Source organism: Stenella coeruleoalba (assembly GCF_951394435.1).
Source record: "Stenella coeruleoalba genome assembly, chromosome: 12".
Taxonomy (NCBI): domain Eukaryota; kingdom Metazoa; phylum Chordata; class Mammalia; order Artiodactyla; family Delphinidae; genus Stenella; species Stenella coeruleoalba.
The window spans coordinates 63,732,477-63,753,910 of record NC_137158.1 but is presented as its reverse complement, the minus strand read 5'-3'; the positions used below and the strand labels follow the sequence as shown (position 1 = coordinate 63,753,910).

Genomic DNA, 21,434 nt, shown 5'->3' with positions numbered 1-21,434 from the left:
AAGTGCCCCCAAGGGATGGACGCTTATTCAAAGGACACTGGAGACAGCGTGAGGGAGTTCCCCAAAGCCTAAGCCAGAACAAATTAAAATAAAAGAATAATAGTATTGGATTATAGTCCATAGAATAAATTAAACATCCATGAGTCCATACTGATATAAGTAATTAAATAAATAACTATATGGAGGAGAAGGGCCAGCTCTTCTTTTTTTTTGCGGTACGCGGGCCTCTCACTGTTGTGGCCTCTCCCGCTGTGGAGCACAGGCTCCGGACGCGCAGGCTCAGCGGCCATGGCTCACGGGCCCAGCTGCTCTGCGGCATGTGGGATCTTCCCGGACCGGGGCACGAACCCGTGTCCCCTGCATCGGCAGGCGGACCCTCAACCACTGCGCCACCCAGGAAGCCCACCAGCTCTTTTTTTTTAGTAGAATTCCAATTAATAAATGTAGAAGGAATGAGGGAAATAGAAAATCACCGTTAGGCAAACATCACAGTAATAATTATTGCAAGCAAGAACAATCAATGGCTGTCAAGATCAGTAGATAAAAGTGTGCTGAGAAACAGGATATTTGAATGGTCTTGGGGAATCTCCCCACAAGATATCTACTAATTACATAGCGAAAACAGTGACAACCCCCTTTATCAAAAGATCAAGGTAAGCATCACTCGTAATTAGACACATCAGCATTATGTACCTCTTGATATGATGCACTGAGAAGGGCACAACATCACCTTTGTGGTATTCTTGTCAAAAGTGCAGAGCCGCAACCTCATCATGACAAGACATAAGTGAATAAAAATGAGACACAGTACCAAAAAAACTGACCAGTACTCCTCAAAACTAAGGAGGTCATGGGGGATAAAGAAATACTAGGGTTAGGACTTCCCTGGTGGCCCAGTGATTAAGAATCCGCCTGCTGATGCAGGGGACACGGGTTCGAGCCCTGGTCCGGGAAGATCCTACATGCCGTGGGGCAACTAAGCCCATGCGCCACAACTACTGAGCCTGGGCTCTGGAGCCCCCGTGCCACAACTACTGAGCCCACGTACCACAACTACTGAAGCCTGTGCACCTAGAGCCCGTGCTCTGCAGCAGGAGAAGCCACTGCACTGAGAAGCCCACGCACCACGATGAAGAGTAGCCCCGCTCGCCGAAACTAGAGAAAGCCCGCACACAGCAACGAAGACCCAATGCAGCCAAAAATAAATAAATAAATTTATTAAAAAGAAAAAAATGCTAGGGTACTGTCACAGATTGGCAGAGACTAAGAAACATGACAACTAATGCATTGTGGGATCCCCGATCAGAAAAAGAACATTCTTGGGAAAACCAGTGCAATTCAAATAATGTCTATAGATTAGTTAATACTATTGTATCCAAGTTAACTTCCTGGTTTTGTTAATAGTGCCAAAGTTGCGTAAGATGTTAAGTTTAGGGCAAGCTGCTAAAGGATATACAGGAACTCTCTGTACTGTGTTTGCAACTTTTCTGTTATCCTAAAACTATTTCACAATGAAAAGTAAAAAATAAAGTGTTCAATCTTCTTTCTTCTGAAAACGAGCTCACAGAACAGAGAGTACAGTGCAAGCCCCTTAAAAGTTTTTTTTTCTCGGGCTGTTTTCCCACTTGTCATCAAGGATCAGCCTGTGGATTACTGGCAACGTTAAGTATCTGTTGTTACTCCTCAAGTAACATCTGGTCAGTCTGGCTGTGGGTGACCAGATGGAGAAATGCTGAGCGTGAGATCGTGTTGGCAGTGCTAAGGTAGAGAGAATCGACAGTGAAGGCACACTTCTCATAGAAACTCTAATTGTTTAAACTGCTAGAGCACTTGCTATTACTACCAGTTGTGAAGCTGAATCAGTCATGTGCCCCATGTAGACATTAATGTAAAATGACCAGCATTGTAAACTATATGCAGTGCTTGATGCAGGGATCATACGTCATTCTGACAAGTATTGTGATCCTAATAGGCATCAGAAATACCTTGTGTTAAAGAAGCTTGGTCTAGGGCTTCCCTGGTGGCGCAGTGGTTGAGAGTCCGCCTGCCGATGCAGGGGACACGGGTTCCTGCCCCGGTCCGGGAAGATCCCACATGGCGCAGAACGGCTGGGCCCGTGAGCCATGGCCGCTGAGCCTGCGCGTCCGGAGCCTGTGCTCCACAACGGGAGAGGCCACAACAGTGAGAGGCCTGCGTAACGCAAAAAGAAAAAAAAAGAAGAAGCTTGGTCTAGTTATTTTCCTCTGGGGAATTAACTAGTTGGGGTGGAGTGGGAGGGTAGGGAGGTGGGAATAATATCGTTGTTTGATCCTGTCTTGCTGTTTTGGAAACATGCACCCGCTCTAATTTCCCACACATGGGCTTAAATGCCATCCACTCATTCCAGGGTCCCCTGGGTCCCTGCCTTTCTCCTGACACTTGGCTGACACATGTTATCTTTGTACATGCTTTTATGACTCTTCTGTATATTTGCCCTAGTTCTCCTTTAGGTTCTTATCTCTTTGAGGACAAAGACCAGACGCTCTGTCTCATTTGCATGTTTTACAATGTCTATTCGATGATGTGTCCTCAGGGAGCCACCATTGAAAGACCAAAATAACAAAATATTGCATTCACTTACAATTTTTTTAAAAATAAATTTATTTATTTATTTATTTGGCTACATTGGGTCTTCGTTGCTGTGCGCGTGCTTTCTCTTGTTGTGGGGGGCAGGGACTACTCTTCATTGTGGTGTGTGGGCTTCTCATTGCGGTGGCTTCTCTTGGTGCAGAGCACGGGCTCTAGGCACGCAGGCTTCAGTACTTGTGGCACATGGGCTCAGTAGTTGTGGCTTGCAGACTCTAGAGCCCAGGCTCAGTAGTTGTGGCACACAGGCTTAGTTGCCTGTGGCATGTGGGATCTTCCCAGACCAGGAATTGAACCCGTGTCCCTTGCATTGGCAGGCGGATTCTTAACCACTGCACCACAAGAAAAGTCCCTACAATTTTCTACCTTTTTCTAATTACTGAGAAAATTTTTTAGTCACTTGCACATAAGTAAAATGATAATATATGATAATTTAAAGTGTACAGAGTTAGGGGAATGTAAGGGAACATTTAAATGTAATAATAAATATCAGAAATTTTCCTTCCCCCAAAGTGAGATTATATTCAGCAGGACAATAAAACTTATAAATTGTTTTTAAAATTTCAGTTTAGAGACCATGAGAAAAAATTTAGAAAATTTAAAAGGCCTACTCTTGCTCTAATTTAATATAGAATTGAACTCTCTTAAATTATTTTTAAAGTAAGATTTTTTTTTTTTTTTTTTTTTTTTTTTTCCAGTACATGGGCCTCTCACTGTGTGGCCTCTCCCGTTGCGGAGCACAGGCTCCAGACGCGCAGGCTCAGCGGCCATGGCTCAAGGGCCCAGCCGCTCCACGGCGTGTGGTATCTTCCCGTACCGGGGCACGAACCCGTGTCCCCTGCATCGGCAGGCGGACTCTCAACCACTGCGCCACCAGGGAAGCCCTAAAGTAAGATTTTTTTCACTGTTTTGTTCCCTTATAAATGCAAATAATCCTAGTAGGATAACTTCCATTCTGCCAACATTTTTTGAGAGACTAATATGTCTTAGCCCCTATACCAGGTGCCAGGCTTACAAAACTTAAACACCTGATTTTGAGTCACACCTACTATAGATGATCTAGGAAATAGAATTTTGGAAGGAGAAAGGAGATAATGCAAAAAAAAAAAAGCAGTGTAGAGGTGGAGCTTGGTTAACCTTAAGAGATAAAGTGTGAGGATGTGGAGAAATTAGAACCTTTGTGCACTATTGGTGAGGCTGTAAAATGCTGCAGCCACTATGGAAAACAGTATAGTGGCTCCTCAAGAAATTAAAAATAGAACTACCATGAGCTTCCCTGGTGACGCAGTGGTTGAGAATCTGCCTGCCAATGCAGGGGACGCGGGTTCGAGCCCTGGTCTGGGAAGATCCCACATGCCGCGGAGCAGCTAGGCCTGTGAGCCACAACTACTGAGCCTGCGCGTCTGGAGCTTCTGCTCCGCAACAAGAGAGGCCATGACAGTGAGAGGTCCATGCACCGCGATGAAGAGCGGCCCCCGCTCGCCGCAACTAGAGAAAGCCCACGCACAGAAACGAAGACCCAACACAGCCAAAAATAAATAAATTTTAAAAAATTTAAAAAAGAACACAAATAACAAATGTTGGCGAGGAGGTGGAGAAAAGGGAACCCTCCTACACTGTTGGTGGGAATGTAAATGGGTGCAGCCACTGTGGAGAACAGTATGGAGGTTTCTCAAAAAACTAAAAACAGACCTACCATATGACCCAGTAATTCCACTCCTGGGGATATATCCAAAAGAAACAAAAGTAGTAATTTGAAAAGATACACGTATCCCAATGTTCATAGCAGCATTATTTACAACTGCCAAGGTGTCAACAGATGAATGGCTAAAGAAGATGTATGTGTGTGTGTGTGTGTGTGTGTGTGTGTGTGTGTGTGTGTGTGTAATACTACTCAGCCATACAAAAGAATGAAAATTTGCCCTTTGCAGCAACATGGATGGACTTGGAGGGCATTATGCTAAGTGAAATAAGTCAGACAGAGAAAGACAAACTTTCCACAAATATTATTATCACTTATATGTGGAATCTAAAAAAGACAACAAACTAGTGAATAAAACAAAAAAGAAGCAGACTCACCGATACAGAGAACAAACAAGTGTTTACCAGTGGGGAGAGGGAAGGGGGGAGGGGCAATGCGAGGGTAGAGGGAAAATAAGGGTTATTATGGGATTATATAAAATCATGTGTGTGAAACTTTTGAAAGTTGTAAAAGACTATAGAATTTAAAGAATCTTTCATTCAAAAAAAAAAAAGTTCCATGTGTCATAGCATATGGAACCAAGACCCAGTATTTCTGCTACCCTGATTTCACTTAAATTATGAATGTAATTCCCTTTGGGGGGCCATTTTGAGACCCTAATCACAATTTAATAGTTTTTCCCATGGGAAGGTATCACCCCAGTTCTGAAGTGACATGCAGATGAACTCGTGTCATACAGTGTTTTTAAGCTGGAGACTTGTAACTTTTACACTTTAGATTTCAATGGTTAGTCAACAGGTTAGGGTAGGACACACACCAAAAATTAACCCAATAGTCAAAAGCAGATCGTCTTCTAGAATGAATATAAGCATTGTGTGGCATTTTCAGTACACACCCCCCCCTTACATTTTGAATGTTACAAGCAAAAAGCATTCTGTGTTCTTACTTTTGTTTATACACTCTCTCTATATCTCAATTTCCTCATTTCTAAGTGAGTTAATAGTTGCCAGATATTATATAATTGAAAATATGAATTTTAATTGTGTAAACAAATTTTTATATTCTTAACAGGTTTTTATATAATTGCTTTCTGATTTTAACATATTTCCCACGTAGCTTATGCGCAGTGTGGAAGTTTCTCTTCTGTTTGAGTTAGATCATTCTGAGTTTATACATCTTGTGAATTTTGCAAATTCACTGGAAAAACAAATCTGAAGTAATGTGCAGAAATCCATCATCACTTTTGGAAAAGCAGTTGGGAATACATCTCTTACTGATAGCAGGGGAGATGACATTCATGTCTTAAGAAATTAAGGCAATCATTCTTATTTCATTAACAGTGTTGTTGATCATATGCTTAACAGAACTGAGGCCACATTTTAGCCTTGCATCTGAGAGTGATACCGCCGATCAAGAAGACTTGGATGCAGAAGATGACCATGAAGAACAGCCTTCAAATCAAACTGTCCGAAGACCTCATGTGGTCCTTGAAGATGCTGTGGCCACCTCAGGGGTGAGCACACTCAGTTCTACTGTATCCCACGACTCCCAGAGTGCTCACCGATCGCTGAATGTACAGCTTGGAAGGATGAAAATAGAAACAAATAGGTAAGTCCTATTCTGACATGGGTGGGTTCTTTTTTCTTACTTTTATATAAGTGCCTGTGTTTGGGGTCTACTTTAAAGATTGGTCTGCAGAATATACAAAATATTATTCCTTTATCCCATTCATATAAACTTGATTTAATGCTTTATTCATTAAAATGAGAGATTTATTGGTCTCTTTAGTCAAATACGTTTTCTGCTTCTACCAGTTCAGTCCTTCAGCAGCTCTTCTTTGATCACTGCTTTATCTCCAAGTGCACTGAGATTTTCAGAGTAACTTAGTTGTAACCTCATAGACTCTCTGGGATGCAGACTCAGAGCAGCGTGTACCATCCAACAGATAGCTGAGAGACAGGCAGAGAGTTTTTGTTCTTGAGAGCCTGTGATTTGGAATATCAGGTTCTTTCAGGAGAGGAAGAGCTCTGTTCTGGAGGAGATAAAATGAATGGTTCAAAAGCTTTTCATTTTAAAACTTTGAAAGGATGATCTGTTGACCACATTTGTGATTCTGCTTTATTTTTAATATGCTGTGTCATATCTGGAGTTTAATTTTTCTTTGAGAATTTGATAACACAGAACCCACATGATCAGGTTATTAAATGAACAGTAAATATTTCCTGTCCTTCACAGATGTTGGCACAGTTCAAGGTCTGAATCTTTATGATTTATAGCTTCCTGTGCTGGTTACAGTTGACATGTGGGCAACTGACTTTATGACTTTGGGTTTTGACAGGGAAAACTATTTTTTTTGGAGTGAATCAATAAATGTGGTTCAAATATTTAGCAACCTTAGTTGAAAATCCAAGTTGTTCACTGGGGAGATAAAACCATTTTATTTTTAGTCATAAGTTCAGGTTTTTGATAAGCTTGAATACCAAGCTTGTATGAGTAGTGCAAACCTCATCCTGTATTTAGAAACATGAATTTTAGTTGCATGATTAAGTGAATCTATACATATCTTCTATGATTTACATACACAAATCTTTCTGAATAAAGGGAAAGTGGCTTTCTGACTTCCTTATCCCAGTCTTGTTCTCTGAAACCCAGCTCTTTACTTCGCATCTCTGTTGCTTAGTGGAAAAGAACGGGAGCCTTTTCTAAGACTTCATCGAAATCTTCCTGCTCTTCTCAAGTAATAGTCCCATTAGGATGCTCCATCCATTATAGTAGCCGTCGACTTCAGTCTCTTCTCTTCAGTTTACTGTCTGTCGCTCAGTCCTGGAGTTGCTTTTTCATACCCTTCTCTGATCCTCGGAGGAGGAAAGTGCACTCGTAACTGTTTGGGTCCAGCCACCCAACCCTGCCCTGCCCATGCCGTCCAGACAGTAGAGCTACTTTATTTACCAGTGAGCTGGTGCATTTGCTCCTCTGGCCCCTGAACCTTCCGTCTACGTATCCTGGCTTATGTCACTAGAACGTGTCTCTCCTGAGTGCAGTCTTTTCCTTCTCTCCTCAGTCCATTTGCGTTACCCTGACTTACACCCCGTCCCCGCCATCTGTCCACCATGCTCGATCCATCTGTAGTCCCTGAGGGCTGCCTTTCTCCGGCTGCTTTCTTCAGGTCTTCACATCTCTTTTCTGAGGGTCTTAAGCTAGCTGAGGGCCTGCTTCCCACGTCTGCCCGCAAGACTGACCACATTTCTTTACTACATTAGTATGTTGTTAACAGTTCTTACAAGGGCCCACTCATTTGTTTTTTCTCTGTGTATTTACACATGTATCTGTGAAATCTATATGGTTGTTGGCCTCCTTTTTTCTTTTTCTAGTAGGATCTCCCACAGCTCCATCACCCCCAGAAAAGTGAGACCAGGTACAACATTCACTTCACTTAGGATTTAAAGAAAGGGCAGCTGCTTCTGTCCAAGTGCTGATCAAGGGCTGGTCATGTCTATATTGGTCCTTGTAGCTTTCAGTGGAATATTCCTTGCTATACATATATAGATGTACGTATATTGCAAAATAAATTGAGGAAATGTTAGTGTGATTTTAGGAAAGCTTGTAAACCCTCGGGCTAGAAATCTTAAGCTTATATTTAGGATAATCACTGATAAAGATACATCAAGTTTATCCAGCTCTTGATGAATGGATCATCGATAATACTAAATGGCAGAAAATAACAAAATAGCTTTAGAATGTATGCTTTACTTAAAGTATATGCTTACAGAAAACGTTCTGACAATAATTTGCTTCACACAAGGAGTCGGGACAATACTGCAGAGGTAGTTAAAATCGAACTCATTTCCCTTTCCTGCAATTCTGGAATTACCCGTCAACCCAGCTTCCCACCCACACCCATCTGAGTTAAAAAATTGATCTCATGGCTGATCCTTGGCAAACGTCTCTGGAACAGAGAGGCAGTCATTTGCCTTGGTTTCAAAGGATTTCCCTACTAACTGAAGACAAAGTAAAAATAAAACTGATGGACTGGATGGATATGCCTTTAAAATAAATAATTTTGAGAGCTGGATGTGGGACAAATGAGGTGGCCTGTCAGTGCTTTGCTTCCAATGTTACGTTCTGGCTTTTAAGATAAAAAGGAAATATATAGTCTAGGTAAACATGGGTTAAATTCTAGAAAATTTCACTTGTGTTCTTTGAGAAAAACATAAGAATATGCTGTCACTATTCCATACACGTAAATTAGCAAGAAAGACAAAAATATATACCAGACCAAAAAGTTGCCAACTTAAAAAAATTCATAATGAGCTTGCTATCCATTTCTTTGAATATCATTCGTATTAGAGTAGATAAAAGTCTCCCTTAATCCTCTGCTTCCCTCTTGCTTTCAGTTCCTACTGCTTAATCCACCTAATTGTACACTGTTTACTCTGCAGTTGTGCAATTGTCTTTAAACACGCTGTCTTCCTGGAACCACTTTCTGTCTGCCTCTCATTGTGTTTTCCTTTTGTCTCACCTCTGCTACCTACTCTACTGTGACCCTTTCTCGCACCTAATGGCCTCACGTGTCTCTGTTGTGTGGAAAAGGGGTGGAGCCTGGGGGTCAGGGAAAAAAACCCTATTAAGCCTTGGATGGCCTCTTTTCCGGGGCCTGAGGCGGCAGCAGGGAACAAAACAGCCCTTCTTAAAGGCCAGGCACTGTGCTTGGCACTTTACCTATACTGTCTCATTTAGTGCTCACAGCAATCCTTTCAGGAAGTTCTACTTTTCCTTTTGACAAATGAGAAAACTGAAGCCCAGAGGCATTAAGTCATTTGTCAAGGTTAACACAGGAAGTGGGTGGCTGAACCAGGATACAAGGCCCAGGGCTGCCTTCTGTCGGGGCTGGGCTGTCTTCAGACCATGTCAGCTGAAGCAGAAACAAACTTTTGGAATGGAATCTGGCCCTGAGTTAAATCTGTCACTACTCAGAAAGTAAAATAAATACAGCTTGCTAAGAGCTATAGGGCATGCAACAATGTACCTTGATGATCTTATAAATAATTATGTATCTTAAATTGTTATAATTCTGAATCCAAGTTACTTGAAGATGGTTTTCTAAAAAATCAGAACATCTCTCTTCACAACCTGGAATGTTTTCCCAGAAAACTGTGTTGAGAATGGTGAGTGGGTTACCACTTGGCTCTCAGTTGTATAGTGAACCTTTCATGCGTAAGAACTATGTGTAATAATATTTCTCCTTGTTTCTTTGGAGAATGCATCAGATGCCAACTGGAAACTGAATGTACCAGGAACACAGCTATCATTTCACCCACTTCACTGCTCCCCTTAGAAGGAGAGAAATAACAGTAACAACCACAACAACGCAAGCAACCACCATTAACATTGATTGAGGATTTATTATATGCCAGGTACTATAGGTGACTTCACCTATAGTTACTTCTCAGATTTTCATAGTTTAAAAAAAGTGACTACCTTTCTGCTTTGCATTGCCTGTTGTATTACCCATATTGACACACTGTTTTTGATGAGGGGCCATACATGTAAAATATAGGTCTGTTAATATCATATATAAACTTTTTTGCCATTTACGGTCATAAAAAGAAACAGAACAACAGCTCTGAAGATTTTGGCAGACAACTGGGGGTGGAAGTTTTAAATTCTTGTCTGGAAACACGCCTTCTAGAGCTTCGCTGCTCAACCTGGGGGTCTGTGGACCAGCAACATGAGTATCAGCTGGGAGCTCATTAGAAATGCAGAAGCTCAGAGGTCCCTCCCCCTAACGCTCCCCAGCCCCAGGCTACTGGATCAGAATCTGCGTTTTAATACAATCCCAGGGGTGCCTGTGTTCATGACAGCTTGAGAAGCCCTTGCCTAGGAGATCACTCTATGACTGCTCTAGCTTTATTATCCTGTCAACCAATATGATTTCCTTCCGCAGATTACTGGAAGAATTGGTTCAGAAAGAGAAAGAATTACAAGCACTTCTTCATCAAGCTATTGAAGAAAAAGACCAAGAAATTAAGCACCTGAAGCTTAAGTCCCAACCAATAGGTGAATAGCTGAAAATTTTAAAGTAATACTGTTCAATCAGGCTGCCACAAAAAGCTAGGAAGCCAAAAAAAAAAAAGCTAGGAAGCCAACAGGTAGCTTTATGTCATGGCTTAATCAGCATCTGTCACTTGTACCACAACTACAAGCAAAAGTTGCCTTAAAAAAAATCCAGTTCTTAATTGTAGCAAGCTATCATTTCTTATAAGTGCAGTAAAAATAAGATGATTCATAATCACTGTTTCCTGAGATTATGTATTATTGAAGTAAGTAGGGCTCCCCATTTTTTGGTCCTTATTTCTTTTTAAGATTTCACAATGAAATTACTAGAATAAAATAATATTTTTTGTCATTTTGCATTTGTATTCTGTGTTTTCTAGTGTTCCCACCCCCCTTATAACTTGACAAGGCTTAAACAGGATCAAGATACAGTAATAAAAAGTCATAAGTTGGATACACCTTAAACTAATACAATGTTATATGTCAATTTTATCTCAATTTTTTAAAAAAGTCAGATGGAACTTTGACGAAATCTATTCTGTGAGAAATTGGGTATGAAAGATAATCTTTAGACAATCTTATTTAGCCTGTTTAGAGGAAAATAAAGTTCATATTTTTTTTCTTCAGATATATGGTCCTTCCATATTATTGCAAATAGTGGAAAAAGAGATTATTATAATTATATGGCGCTCTGCTAATCATGCTCATCTTTGTTGCATGAAAAACACACAGTACAATTCTGGTGTACCATTTTATTCTACGAAGCTATAAAATTGATATGAAACTATAAGGTGGGAGTATCATTCATTATTGTCACTGACTCTCCATTTACTGGTATAGTAAGCAGTGTTAAAGAGTTTTATTTATATGATCATGTAGACTACCAATCTCAATGGTTTCTATTAATTATACTCTGATAGACAAAAATCTTTTAAAGTATCAATAAATGTTGACCAGGAGGGTCTCAGATGACCTCTGTTAGCTGAAGCTAAGAACGTCCTTCCCTCCTCCCAATGCTGTTCTAGATATTCCTGGGTTGCCTGCGTGTCACCTGAATTCTCCTGGCGCAAATACTGAAGATTCCGAACTTACTGAATGGCTGAGAGAAAATGGAGCCGATGAAGACACTATAAGTCGGGTAAAGAAAACATTCTGTGGGACAAGCATTCTTTCACTTTGTTTCATAGTGTTGAGTGCCTACTATGTGCTAGGCACAGGGGGTACACTGGTGAGAAATGCAGACCCAACCCTGCCCTCACAGACCAGGGTAGGCAGATGATCATCAAATAATCCCATAGGTACAAGTGTAATTATGTCCTGGTCAATTCTGTGAAGGAAAGGTTATCAAGTGTTACGAGACAGAGGGAGGGAGAAGCTGGGGAAGGTTTTTGGAGATGACCAGTGAGCTGAAGTCTAAAGGAATATGTAGGAATACACTATCTGTGTGGGTGTTCTGGGGTGGGGGGCAGATGAGAAGGGAAAACTATTTGGGGGTAGAGGTGCAGAATGTGCAGGGCAGGTGAAAGCTCTGTGGTCCAGAACTCCTAAGGATTTTTATGTTTTTCAGTTGAAAATAAAGAGTAGGACAAAAAAAAAAGAGTAGGAAAAATCAAGACAGAACTGAAAGAAAAAAGTTCTTCTGTTTCTGATTCTTTCTCTTGTGTGTTAACTTTTTAATTCTCTTGTGACATTCTTAGACTCCACTGGCAGCAGCTGTTTACTGCTACTTAATAAACTAGACTAGTTAGTGAACTTATGGCAGAAACAGACACTTTCTATATAAACTATATTATGTCTATAAGAACCTAATTCATCTCTGCTCCCTGTGGGGAGCTTTTGTAGTCAGCATGAATAGCATTTCTTTATGTTTTAAGATTACATAATATGTATACACATATATACATAGTAAGAGGTTATATTTTTATTATTTTATAGAAAGAGCCTCAGTACAATATTACATTGATTTCAGTTTTATATTTAAATTTTTTAAACAACTAAGAATAAAGATGTATTTCTCTTGACTTGATAATTTATTGGACCACTAAATAAAAATGTAGGGTCTCCTTAGAAATCTGCATAACAAATTAAATAAATTTAAAGGACTCTCTTACCTATGGGAAATAATGTATCCAATCAAGTTCATCAAAATATTTTTCCCTCTAACTTAGGTTCAAGTCAAAATTAAGGAGTAGTAATTGATGATCCACTAAATCACTGCCCTTCTTAAAAGATTTAGAATTAAAAGCTTCACTTAAATTCAGGACTCTGATTTTGTAGTAAGTATTGGAAAGTATCTTTTATAAGAAATTAAGTGGAAGCAACACTTTTTATCCACTGGAGAAAAATAAAGCTACAAAGCAGTAAACCCTGAATAAAAACATTATCTTCTAAGCAGCAGGTGTAATTACAAGCAAGTCTTATCTATTCATCAGAAGACCAATCAGAAATTCTGTGTTGCTTGTAATCTTTTTGCTCCTGGAAGGCATATGGATGTATTTCTTTGTAATTATTTTGTAATAGGGGGACCTTTTTTCTAATAATTCCAAAAGATCGTGTCTTTCGTGGATTTCCTTTTAGATTTTTTTTTCGTTCTTGCCAATGTTTACATTATGGCTGGTTTGCTACTTATTGAAAGTACATAAAACATCTTACTTTTGTGCATATTTTACTTTCTCCACAGTTTTTGGCCGAGGATTATTCACTAGCAGATGTTCTCTACTACGTTACACGTGACGATTTAAAATGCCTGAGACTAAGGTACCACTTTGCTTTCTGTTCAGTCTTCATCGTGATGGAAAGAGCACTGGGCTGAGATCAAGAAGCCCGGGTCCCTTCCGTCCTGGGTCGCTACCTAGCTCTAACTAGCTCTACAGTCCTGGGTGAAGCTCTCCAGTTCTCAGCTGCTCTGAGAAACCTGAGTTAGTTGTAGCAGGCTATTATTGGGAGCTCTAATAAGCAATGTGTCTATATCAGTAAATGCAGAGTGAGCTGGAAGACTTTTCTTGATAACACATCAGATGAAGAGCATACAGATATTCTAAAGCTGCCTTAAACAAATGCTCCAATTTGGTTCGTGATTGCATCATGCTTAATAGAAATAGCAGGATGAGGTACTGATTTGCCATCCAAATACCTGCTATAATCTGATAGTTTCTTATAATAATTTGTTTTTTCCATCAGGCCAAGCACATACATAATGATTACTCTGACCCACCTCTAGAAAGACACATTTCAAAAGTGCAGAACGTCTAAAATGACACTTTGGGCCCTGGTAGTCTGTGGGAGTGGAAAGGAAAGGCATGGAGGGATGAGGAGAAAATATATACAAAAAGAATACATAATGAGTGATAAGACTTTGGGATCTTCATGTTCTGATCAGAGCCACTGAAGACTAGGAAGTCACTTTCATATTTCAAGGGCATTGTTTCAAATGAAGTGATCTCTTCACCATGTTCTTGTCTTTAAACAGGGGAGGGATGCTGTGTACACTGTGGAAAGCCATCACTGACTTTCGAGACAAACAGACTTGACTGTCGCTCAATTTGTTTCCAACTTTCCTTGGAGATTCTAAAAACGAATACAGACCTGATCTTCTAGGCGAGGGAGAATCGAAGGGAGAGGAGAAAGAAGCTGCACTTTAAATCCAGTATTTGTTTACTCGTGTTAGAAAAAACAGAACAGACAAAATACACTGAAATTTCCTAACTGCTTCTATTTCTATGATTCATAAGGACTCTTTGTAAGGACTCTCAAAATAATCCTAAACACTGCGATGTTTGGGATTACTTTAGTCTGAACATTTTTATGGAAATATTGTTAATTCAGCGGCTATAGCACTTCAGCCAAATGTTTATTTCACACGAAACAGATAGAACATTTCATGTGATTGTGCATCACTGGAACAAAACCAAAATGTGACCATAACTTTTTAGGCTTATGTGTGTTTGTAATATGCCCTAATAATTTGAGTAGAAATGCGTGATTTTGATTATTGTATAAAGTTTATGGGTTTTTTTTTAAGTGTGCAGAATCTGAGAGCAATGGTTTTTACTTACCTGTATTAATTGTAATATTGACTATATTTTGTAACTTAAGTTTCCGGTCTAGAGTACATTTGTTTGAGTCATTTATGTACTACTGAACTGTACCAGTTGCACCTGCCTGAATCCTAGTAACGTTAGCTTGTTCTAAAGCTACCCCTTGTGTCATATTTACTCTAAAAAGTAAAAAGACTCTCGACGTACTGTTTTGATAAATTCTAAAGAATTCGTGTTTTGTTTTGGCAATCTAGATAATTACTGTGTCAAAATTCTAACCATTTCTTCATCTCTAATGTTAAATAGAATCTGTCTTCCCTTCAAGTAGTCAAAGAACAACTGACGTCCAAGTTATTCCTCAGGGCTACAGAGTGGTAAAAGAGAGAACGTGGAAAAACAGAATAAAAGAAAGTCAGTGTCTTTTTCTCGAGGCCCCAAGTTACCATGGATGACTACTGTGTACCTCAAAGGGGCTGCAAATAGCATCCCAGTGGAGAACACTGCATTTTCTATTCCCTCAATTTTAGTTCTCATATTTGAGGGAAATATTTTTATTTTAAGCTGGATACATATTATATTTTATAAGCCTGACCATGTGAATAGGATGAAGTCTGAAGCTCCTAGGTGGATGAATGACATAAACAAATTTCTTAAATACAGAGGAACCTGTTTATTATGCAAGATAGAAATATCAGAGCTGTATCGTGATTTGATCCATACAGAACAGTCTTTGATAAAACAGGAGGCATCTTTACTTCTATGTAAAAATCAGCATACTATATATATATATATTTTTTTTTAATATTCATTTATTTATTTGGTTGCATTAGGTTGTAGTTGTGGCAGGTGGGCTCCTTAGTTGCGGCTCCAGGGCTCCTTTAGTTGTGGCTTGCCAGCTCCTTAGTTGCGGCTCACAGTCTCCTTAGTTGTGGCATGCGAACTCTAAGTTGTGGGATGCGTGTGGGATCTAGTTCCCTGATCAGGGATCGAACCCAGGCCCCCCGCATTGGGAGCACAGAGTCTTATCTGCTGTGCCACCAGGGAAGTCCCATCAGCATACAATATAATTTTTGTATATTGCATTAGAGTATGCGAAAAGTTCTCACCGATATGTCCTCATTTGATACTTGCAACAACATAGGTGCATCTTCTTCTTACATCCCAATCCTGAGGACAGATAGTTGCCTCCTGTGTCCTGTGGGGAAATCTCAAAGAGGTGAGGTATAAATTAAATGATATATCATTTCACTCATATTGAAACACAGGGTAACTTCTTTATTAAGCCACAGTTCGTATCCCCACCTGTAATGGTAAAGTGCTTTTTTTAGACCGTATATAGGATCATGCTACCCATCTTCAGCCGACTCTTTAATGATGTAATCTCCCCTTGGGATCTTCCTCTTACCCTATATCTATGGGCAAATATTCCACTCTCCCTACATGGTTCATAATACATTCCCAGACTACCATCACTAGGTTTTTTTAATTCTTGTTTTTGTTTTTCTTTTCCAGAATGCTGGGTCTTAGTCACAAAAGAAGGCAATTCCATTATGGCCCAATCTTCATGAAAGGTTTGCATTAAAAGGCCTTTGGCATCCACCTAGGCCAGAGAGTCTCAACCCAGCTTCACACTGTCGTGACCTGGATGCTTTAAAAACTACATCGATGCTGCCACCTCAGAGAAACCGTTGTTATTGGCTTGGGGTAGGGCCCAGAGGTCTTTTTACAAAGCTCTACAGATAACTTCAAACTATCAAGCCCCACCTCCTAATTCCAAGTGCCACCTGGAGAGATACAGGGACAGCCCCTTTCCATTGAGGTGGCCGTCAGATGGTTACTATTCATTGTTCATTTAGCGCAGCAAGAGTCTAAGTACGCAGGCCTGGAGCAAAACGACCACTTACTGGTGACCTTGGGCAAACTAGTTAACCTCTCCAAGTCTCAGTTTCCTCATTTGAAACGGGGGAAATAACATGGGATTGTGGTAAGATTTAAATAAAATAATGCAGGTGAGGTGCACAGTGCAATGCTTAGCAGATAGTGAACACTGCGATGCCGCCTGCTAGTGTTACCTTGTTATTCATTCCAAAGTACTTAGTAAATACGTACTGGGTACTGCATCCTGTGCCTGAAGAAGACACAGTTCTTGGCCCTGAAGCTCACTGTCAGACGTGGAATCAAGACAATAAAAGAACAGTACATGTAGTAAGTGCTATAGTTACATCTAACTGCCAGAGGGGGTCAAGAAAGGCTTTACAGAGAAGTGAAGGTCCAGAGCTGAACCCAGAAAGACGGTTTGTAACAAAACAGTTATGCATGGGTGCTGGCGGCAGTCTCATTAGAGAAACAAAACTGGAATTTGCTGGGAAAAGTAGATCCAATGTTTCTTTTTAACCACATTTTGACCTCTCTCTCCCAATTCTGTCATTGCATATTTTGTTTCATTCATTCCCAAGCCGTCACATGAAACAGTGTGACAGTGCGGAATCACTGCGAACCCACTGGAATGCTTACTCTGTGTGAGGCGCTGTAGCAGCAGGAGAGAGATACGTGAAGCCCATCAAATTCAGAATGCAGGTAAGGCACGTGTGTCATCAGGGACATCTGCAGTCTGTCAACAAATCAAATAACTGATGGCTCCAGACTTTACGGACACCTATAGAGAAAGAGAAGACAAAGTCCCTGCCACCACGTAATTCGTATCAGGTTGAAGAGACAGGTTTGCAGTAACAAATCACATCTAGTCTGTATTAAAGGCTGGACAAGTGGCAAGCTCAGAAGGCCCTGGACAGGTTCAGAGGACAGGCTTGCTGGGAGCCTGGGCAAGTGGAACAGGCTTCACTGAGGAGGCCTTGGAAGGAAGGAATTATTAAATTAGTCAGGACTGGAGAAGTCGCTCTGGGCAAAGAGCTCCAAGAACAAAGGCAGAAAGAGATTTTCAAGGTGTTCTAGAGAAAGTGAACAACTTTTATATTGCATTAAAGCACACAAAAATTTTAACTCATTCAAATTCTTACTTGGCTGGAAATATAAATTATAGAGATGAGAAGTGGAAAATGGGATAGGAGAGAGCTCAGGATATGATTGGGGGTGGTCAGGGAGGGAAGTGAAGTTAGTATTTAATTACGTAGAAACGGGGACTCAGTTTTTTTTGAGCAAGGGAGTGGGTGTGTGTAAAGTAGCTGTGTATTAGAAGATTAACCTGGTGAAGTTGTCTTGGGTAAATTAGGGGGAACGGAAATTGAACAGAGCAGTTCAGAGACTGTTTCAGATGTGAATGAGGGTCTAGTAGGAGTTAGAGCAATAGGAATTGAGAAGGTGGAATCAGAACAATGAATTGACAAGATTTGGAAACACAGATTTGGGCAGTGATGACAATGAAAGCGAAAGGATAGATGTTAAGCCTATGTGAGTGAGAGAAGGATTCAAAAATAGGCAAGTTTGGGGCAGTGCTGGTCTGGGACATGTTGAATTAATGGCAGGGCATCGTGCTAGCATGTGCGGAGACCATTGAGAATGTATTGGTGGAAGTCAGGACTGAGGTCAAGAGTATTGATTCTGGATTTAGGAGTCACTTGGATGGAGATAATAGTAAATGAGGACGGTGAGAAACAGAGTAGAGCAGAAAGGTTATGGCCTAAGATTTGGGGAGGAGGGAAGTTTGGGGACAAGTCGAGACGGAGGAGGAGTTAAGTCCCCAAAAGGACAAAAGAACTGGTCACAGAGGAATGCAAAAAAAACCAGGCCAGTGGTATAAGTCAAGCGGAAGACGATCAGGGTCGAGTGCTGCAGAAAGTCTAAGGGAATGACGGATTAAAACGTAGTAACAGGCTATTCGATTTTGTGACCTAGAAAGTTTTTACAGACAGGTAAGAAAGACCACAGCTGGTTAAACAAAGATGATAAGTTGATGATGGTACTGGAGTCCACACATGTATACCCTTTGGTGAACAAAATGTATGACAAGAGATTGGGAGGGTGGAAGTCAAAGGAAGAAATGTTCTGAATCAAAGACTCCTAAATGTATTTGTTGGGGGCAGAGCGCCTTGAATGGAGGCACTTGAGGAGTAGGGAGGAGGGAGGGATGAGGTTTCAAAGGAGGCAGGAGCGGAGGAGGTGGCATCAGGAAGTTCAGCTCTTCCCCAGGAAAGGGAATCATGATGATTCCGTGAGATTCCGAGATGGATGTGAGAGCTCAGGACAGATGGCTTCCATGTTCTAAGTAAAGGACAACAGAAAGCACAACGTGGTGGTGTGTGACATTTAACAGACGTCATCCATTCCTGCATTCACGCAACAGTCCACCCTGTTACAGACACCCCGTGAGGTTTGGAATGCAAAGTCTGTACAGGGCCCAAGTGAAGAATTTTGGTGCGTTTCTTATTGCATTTATTTTTGTGTAACTTGTGACAAACTGAAACATAAGTTATCAAAAGAATGAGAGAAGGGATAAGCACACACAAAACCAAACACGCATACAAATAAAAACACCAATTAGTCTTCGATATTTTGGGGGTGGGGAGTCAAAGAAAGAACTCATTGGTTTACTTCAGTAAATGGTATAGCAGAAAACAAACACCTCCTTTTGAAAACAAATCACCTCCTTTTCCCAAGGTTCTTCCAGAGAATTCAACTCTCAAAATTCAGCTTAGGGGGTCTTTCTGATGTTCACAGGAAAAGTGTCTTAAACTCTGGTGACAATGTAGTAAAATATATCTTTGCTTGGGCCCAAGCTGAGGTCTAAAACTACTTCCACCCACCTGGTGTTTTATTTTTATCGGTTAGAAGTGTGATAAGAGTTATTTGAAAGTGATTTAGGAAGCTCATATTGCTAAATGATCAGTTTGCCTTGTCCACTGTAGAAATGGCACTAAGGGAAAATCCATGACTACAAACCACAGCACAAGTGTCCCTTAAGCAAAACCTCTACCTAGTCAGCCAGTGACCCAGTAAACCAAACGAAACCAGTCCACTGCTGGGCTCAGAGTGGCAGGATGTGCATGCAAGGATGGTAAGAATTGTCACCCTAGCGAGAAATCCAACACCGTTCTCAGGCACGCTTGGGTGTCCACTAGATTCTGCTGAAGTCCTTGAAAGGGTTGAAAACTGTTGGGAGCTTGCCGTTTGTGTTCAGCCGACCGAGTCTGTGGGAGTACATCTCTGCGTAACGAGGCAGAACTGAGCGCTCCTCAGTTTTGTTCCTTTATGTTTCCATTTATACAGGCTACTTTTCTTTTCTCAGCATTTTGTTGCTTAATGTTTATTTGCTTATTAGAGCAGAAATTGGTTTCTCCGCAGCTAATAATGTTTCTTTAAAAAAAGAAACTTTTTTTCCTGGTCTTCCGGAGCAAGACAGGAGTCACAGGGTAGTTGCTAACCGGAAATCAAGAATAAGAAAAGCCACATCACTGGGCACAAGTTTCATTAAGCTGTATGCCCTGGGGTTCATCAGATATAGAAGCCTGGTGAAAAGACAGGTCATCAACAATGGCGTCCTAAAGCGCAGAATGGAGACCGGACCGCAGTGTGGAATCCAGCTTGTGTACTTCGGCTTTCCACGTGGCATCATACTCTTTGGCGGCTGTCAGCACGAACGCCAGTCCTGGCGAAAGTAACATTGACCTGGCTGCTTCAGAGCTCAGAGACGAATAGAGCGTCCGGACGCTCTCGCCTCACTTTGACTGATCCTCAGACCGTCCCAGTTCATAGCGCCACCAAGCGTCGCCGACCCGCCTCCAGACCTCGAGGTGCGGGCAGCCGGGGCCTGAAGCTCGAGGCCCAGGTGCCTGGCTCCGCCCGCTCTCTGGTTGCGGAAACCCAGCCGCGTGGGTCGGAGTGGCTGCCACGCCGCACCTGCCCACGAGGGGGCGCGCCCGCGCGCCGGGCCCAGGCCGCCTCGGGCTCGTGAGCGCTCGCTCCTTCCTTCCTCCGCCCTTCCCTGACGGCGTTCACCTGTCTGGGCCGGGGGCCCGGCAGGGGGGTTGGCCGGCGGGAGCCAAGCCGAGGAAGAGGGCGGAGCGGCTCTCCCGGAGCGTCATCGGAGCACCATGGCGGACCTGAGAGCTGGCGGCGACGGCCACACGGGCGGCGATGGCGCTGCGCAGAGCGAAACAGGTGACTGAGCTGCGGGGGCAGGTGGTGGTCCGGCGGGCTCGGGCCGTGAAGAGCGAGCCGGCCTGGGGCGGGAGGGGGGTGGGGGGAGGGACTCGCGCGGGGCGCCGGCGCTCCCCTCCCCCGCCCGGCTGCGGCCCGGAAAGGCCAGCTCGGCGGGCCGCGTACCCCGGCTCGGAGCCCGCTTGCCCTCCGCCTCCGCGCGTCGGCTGCTCGGCCCCGGCGCCCAAGTTCGCCGGCGCCCGGCTGCAGTGCCGGCCGCCCCTCTTGCGCTCCAGCTCGACTTACCCCAAACAGGTGGAAGCGCGGGCGGGAGGAGGAAGTGGAGAGACGCTGGCCGCTCCTCTCCCACCTGCCGGGCTGGGTCTGATTCAATTGAATGGGAAAATCGTATCCCCCAAACCAAACCGTCAGCCGGAATAATCCTCGGCCAGGTACGGCTAGCAGGATTACCATTTTCTGCGCAAACTCTCCGGCCTTAACCGGCGCACCGGGTGCCGGGGTAGCCCGGCGCGATGGTCGCGCGTGAGCAGCGCCCGCCCGCTGCCCTGGGGTCCGCAGTTAACGACCGGCTCACGAGAGTTCTGAGATCTGGGGTCGCGAGGCAGGGGCTGGTTGCAGGGTGATGGGGGCCTGCAGGTGCTGGGGAGGGCTCAGAGATTCGTTGACTTGACACAAGGGTCCTCGGCGTTCATGTTTGTAGTCCGTGCACCAACCCAAGGCAGGAACGTTGGCTCGGCTCATCAGGGCGCTGTGTCGAGGAACCCCCTCTTCCCAACTTCCACGCCAGAGGCAGGGGCAGGAGCTCACATCTCCAAGAGCATTAAGTCCTCCCCTCCCCCATTTTACTATATGCAGCCGATTTTCCCCCTCTCGATAGTTTTTTCTTGCAGATCCACTCCTGT

The 21,434-nt window shown here is 42.6% G+C and overlaps 2 protein-coding genes across 4 annotated transcripts in view; both read left to right on the top strand.

The window, feature by feature from the left end:
• MAP3K5 (mitogen-activated protein kinase kinase kinase 5) overlaps nucleotides 1-14,619 on the top strand; it is a 213,382-nt gene extending 198,763 nt beyond the window's left edge. For both annotated transcript variants that reach the window (XM_079938911.1, XM_079938910.1), the window contains exons 26-30: nucleotides 5,692-5,935; nucleotides 10,272-10,384; nucleotides 11,407-11,519; nucleotides 13,062-13,138; nucleotides 13,851-14,619. In XM_079938911.1, coding sequence (XP_079795037.1) covers nucleotides 5,692-5,935; nucleotides 10,272-10,384; nucleotides 11,407-11,519; nucleotides 13,062-13,138; nucleotides 13,851-13,911 — 608 coding nt within the window. In that variant the 3' untranslated portion in view covers nucleotides 13,912-14,619. The remainder of the gene's footprint in view (nucleotides 1-5,691; nucleotides 5,936-10,271; nucleotides 10,385-11,406; nucleotides 11,520-13,061; nucleotides 13,139-13,850) is intronic.
• A 4,178-nt stretch (nucleotides 14,620-18,797) lies between these two features.
• The window catches only part of MAP7 (microtubule associated protein 7), a 167,144-nt gene continuing 164,507 nt past the window's right edge, over nucleotides 18,798-21,434 (top strand). The window contains exon 1 of one of the 2 annotated variants that reach the window (XM_079939822.1): nucleotides 18,798-20,532. In XM_079939822.1, the coding sequence (XP_079795948.1) occupies nucleotides 20,466-20,532 (67 nt within the window). In that variant the 5' untranslated portion in view covers nucleotides 18,798-20,465. Of the gene's footprint in view, nucleotides 20,533-20,559; nucleotides 20,964-21,434 lie in introns of those variants that run through there. The other variant, XM_079939823.1, reaches the window with a different exon arrangement.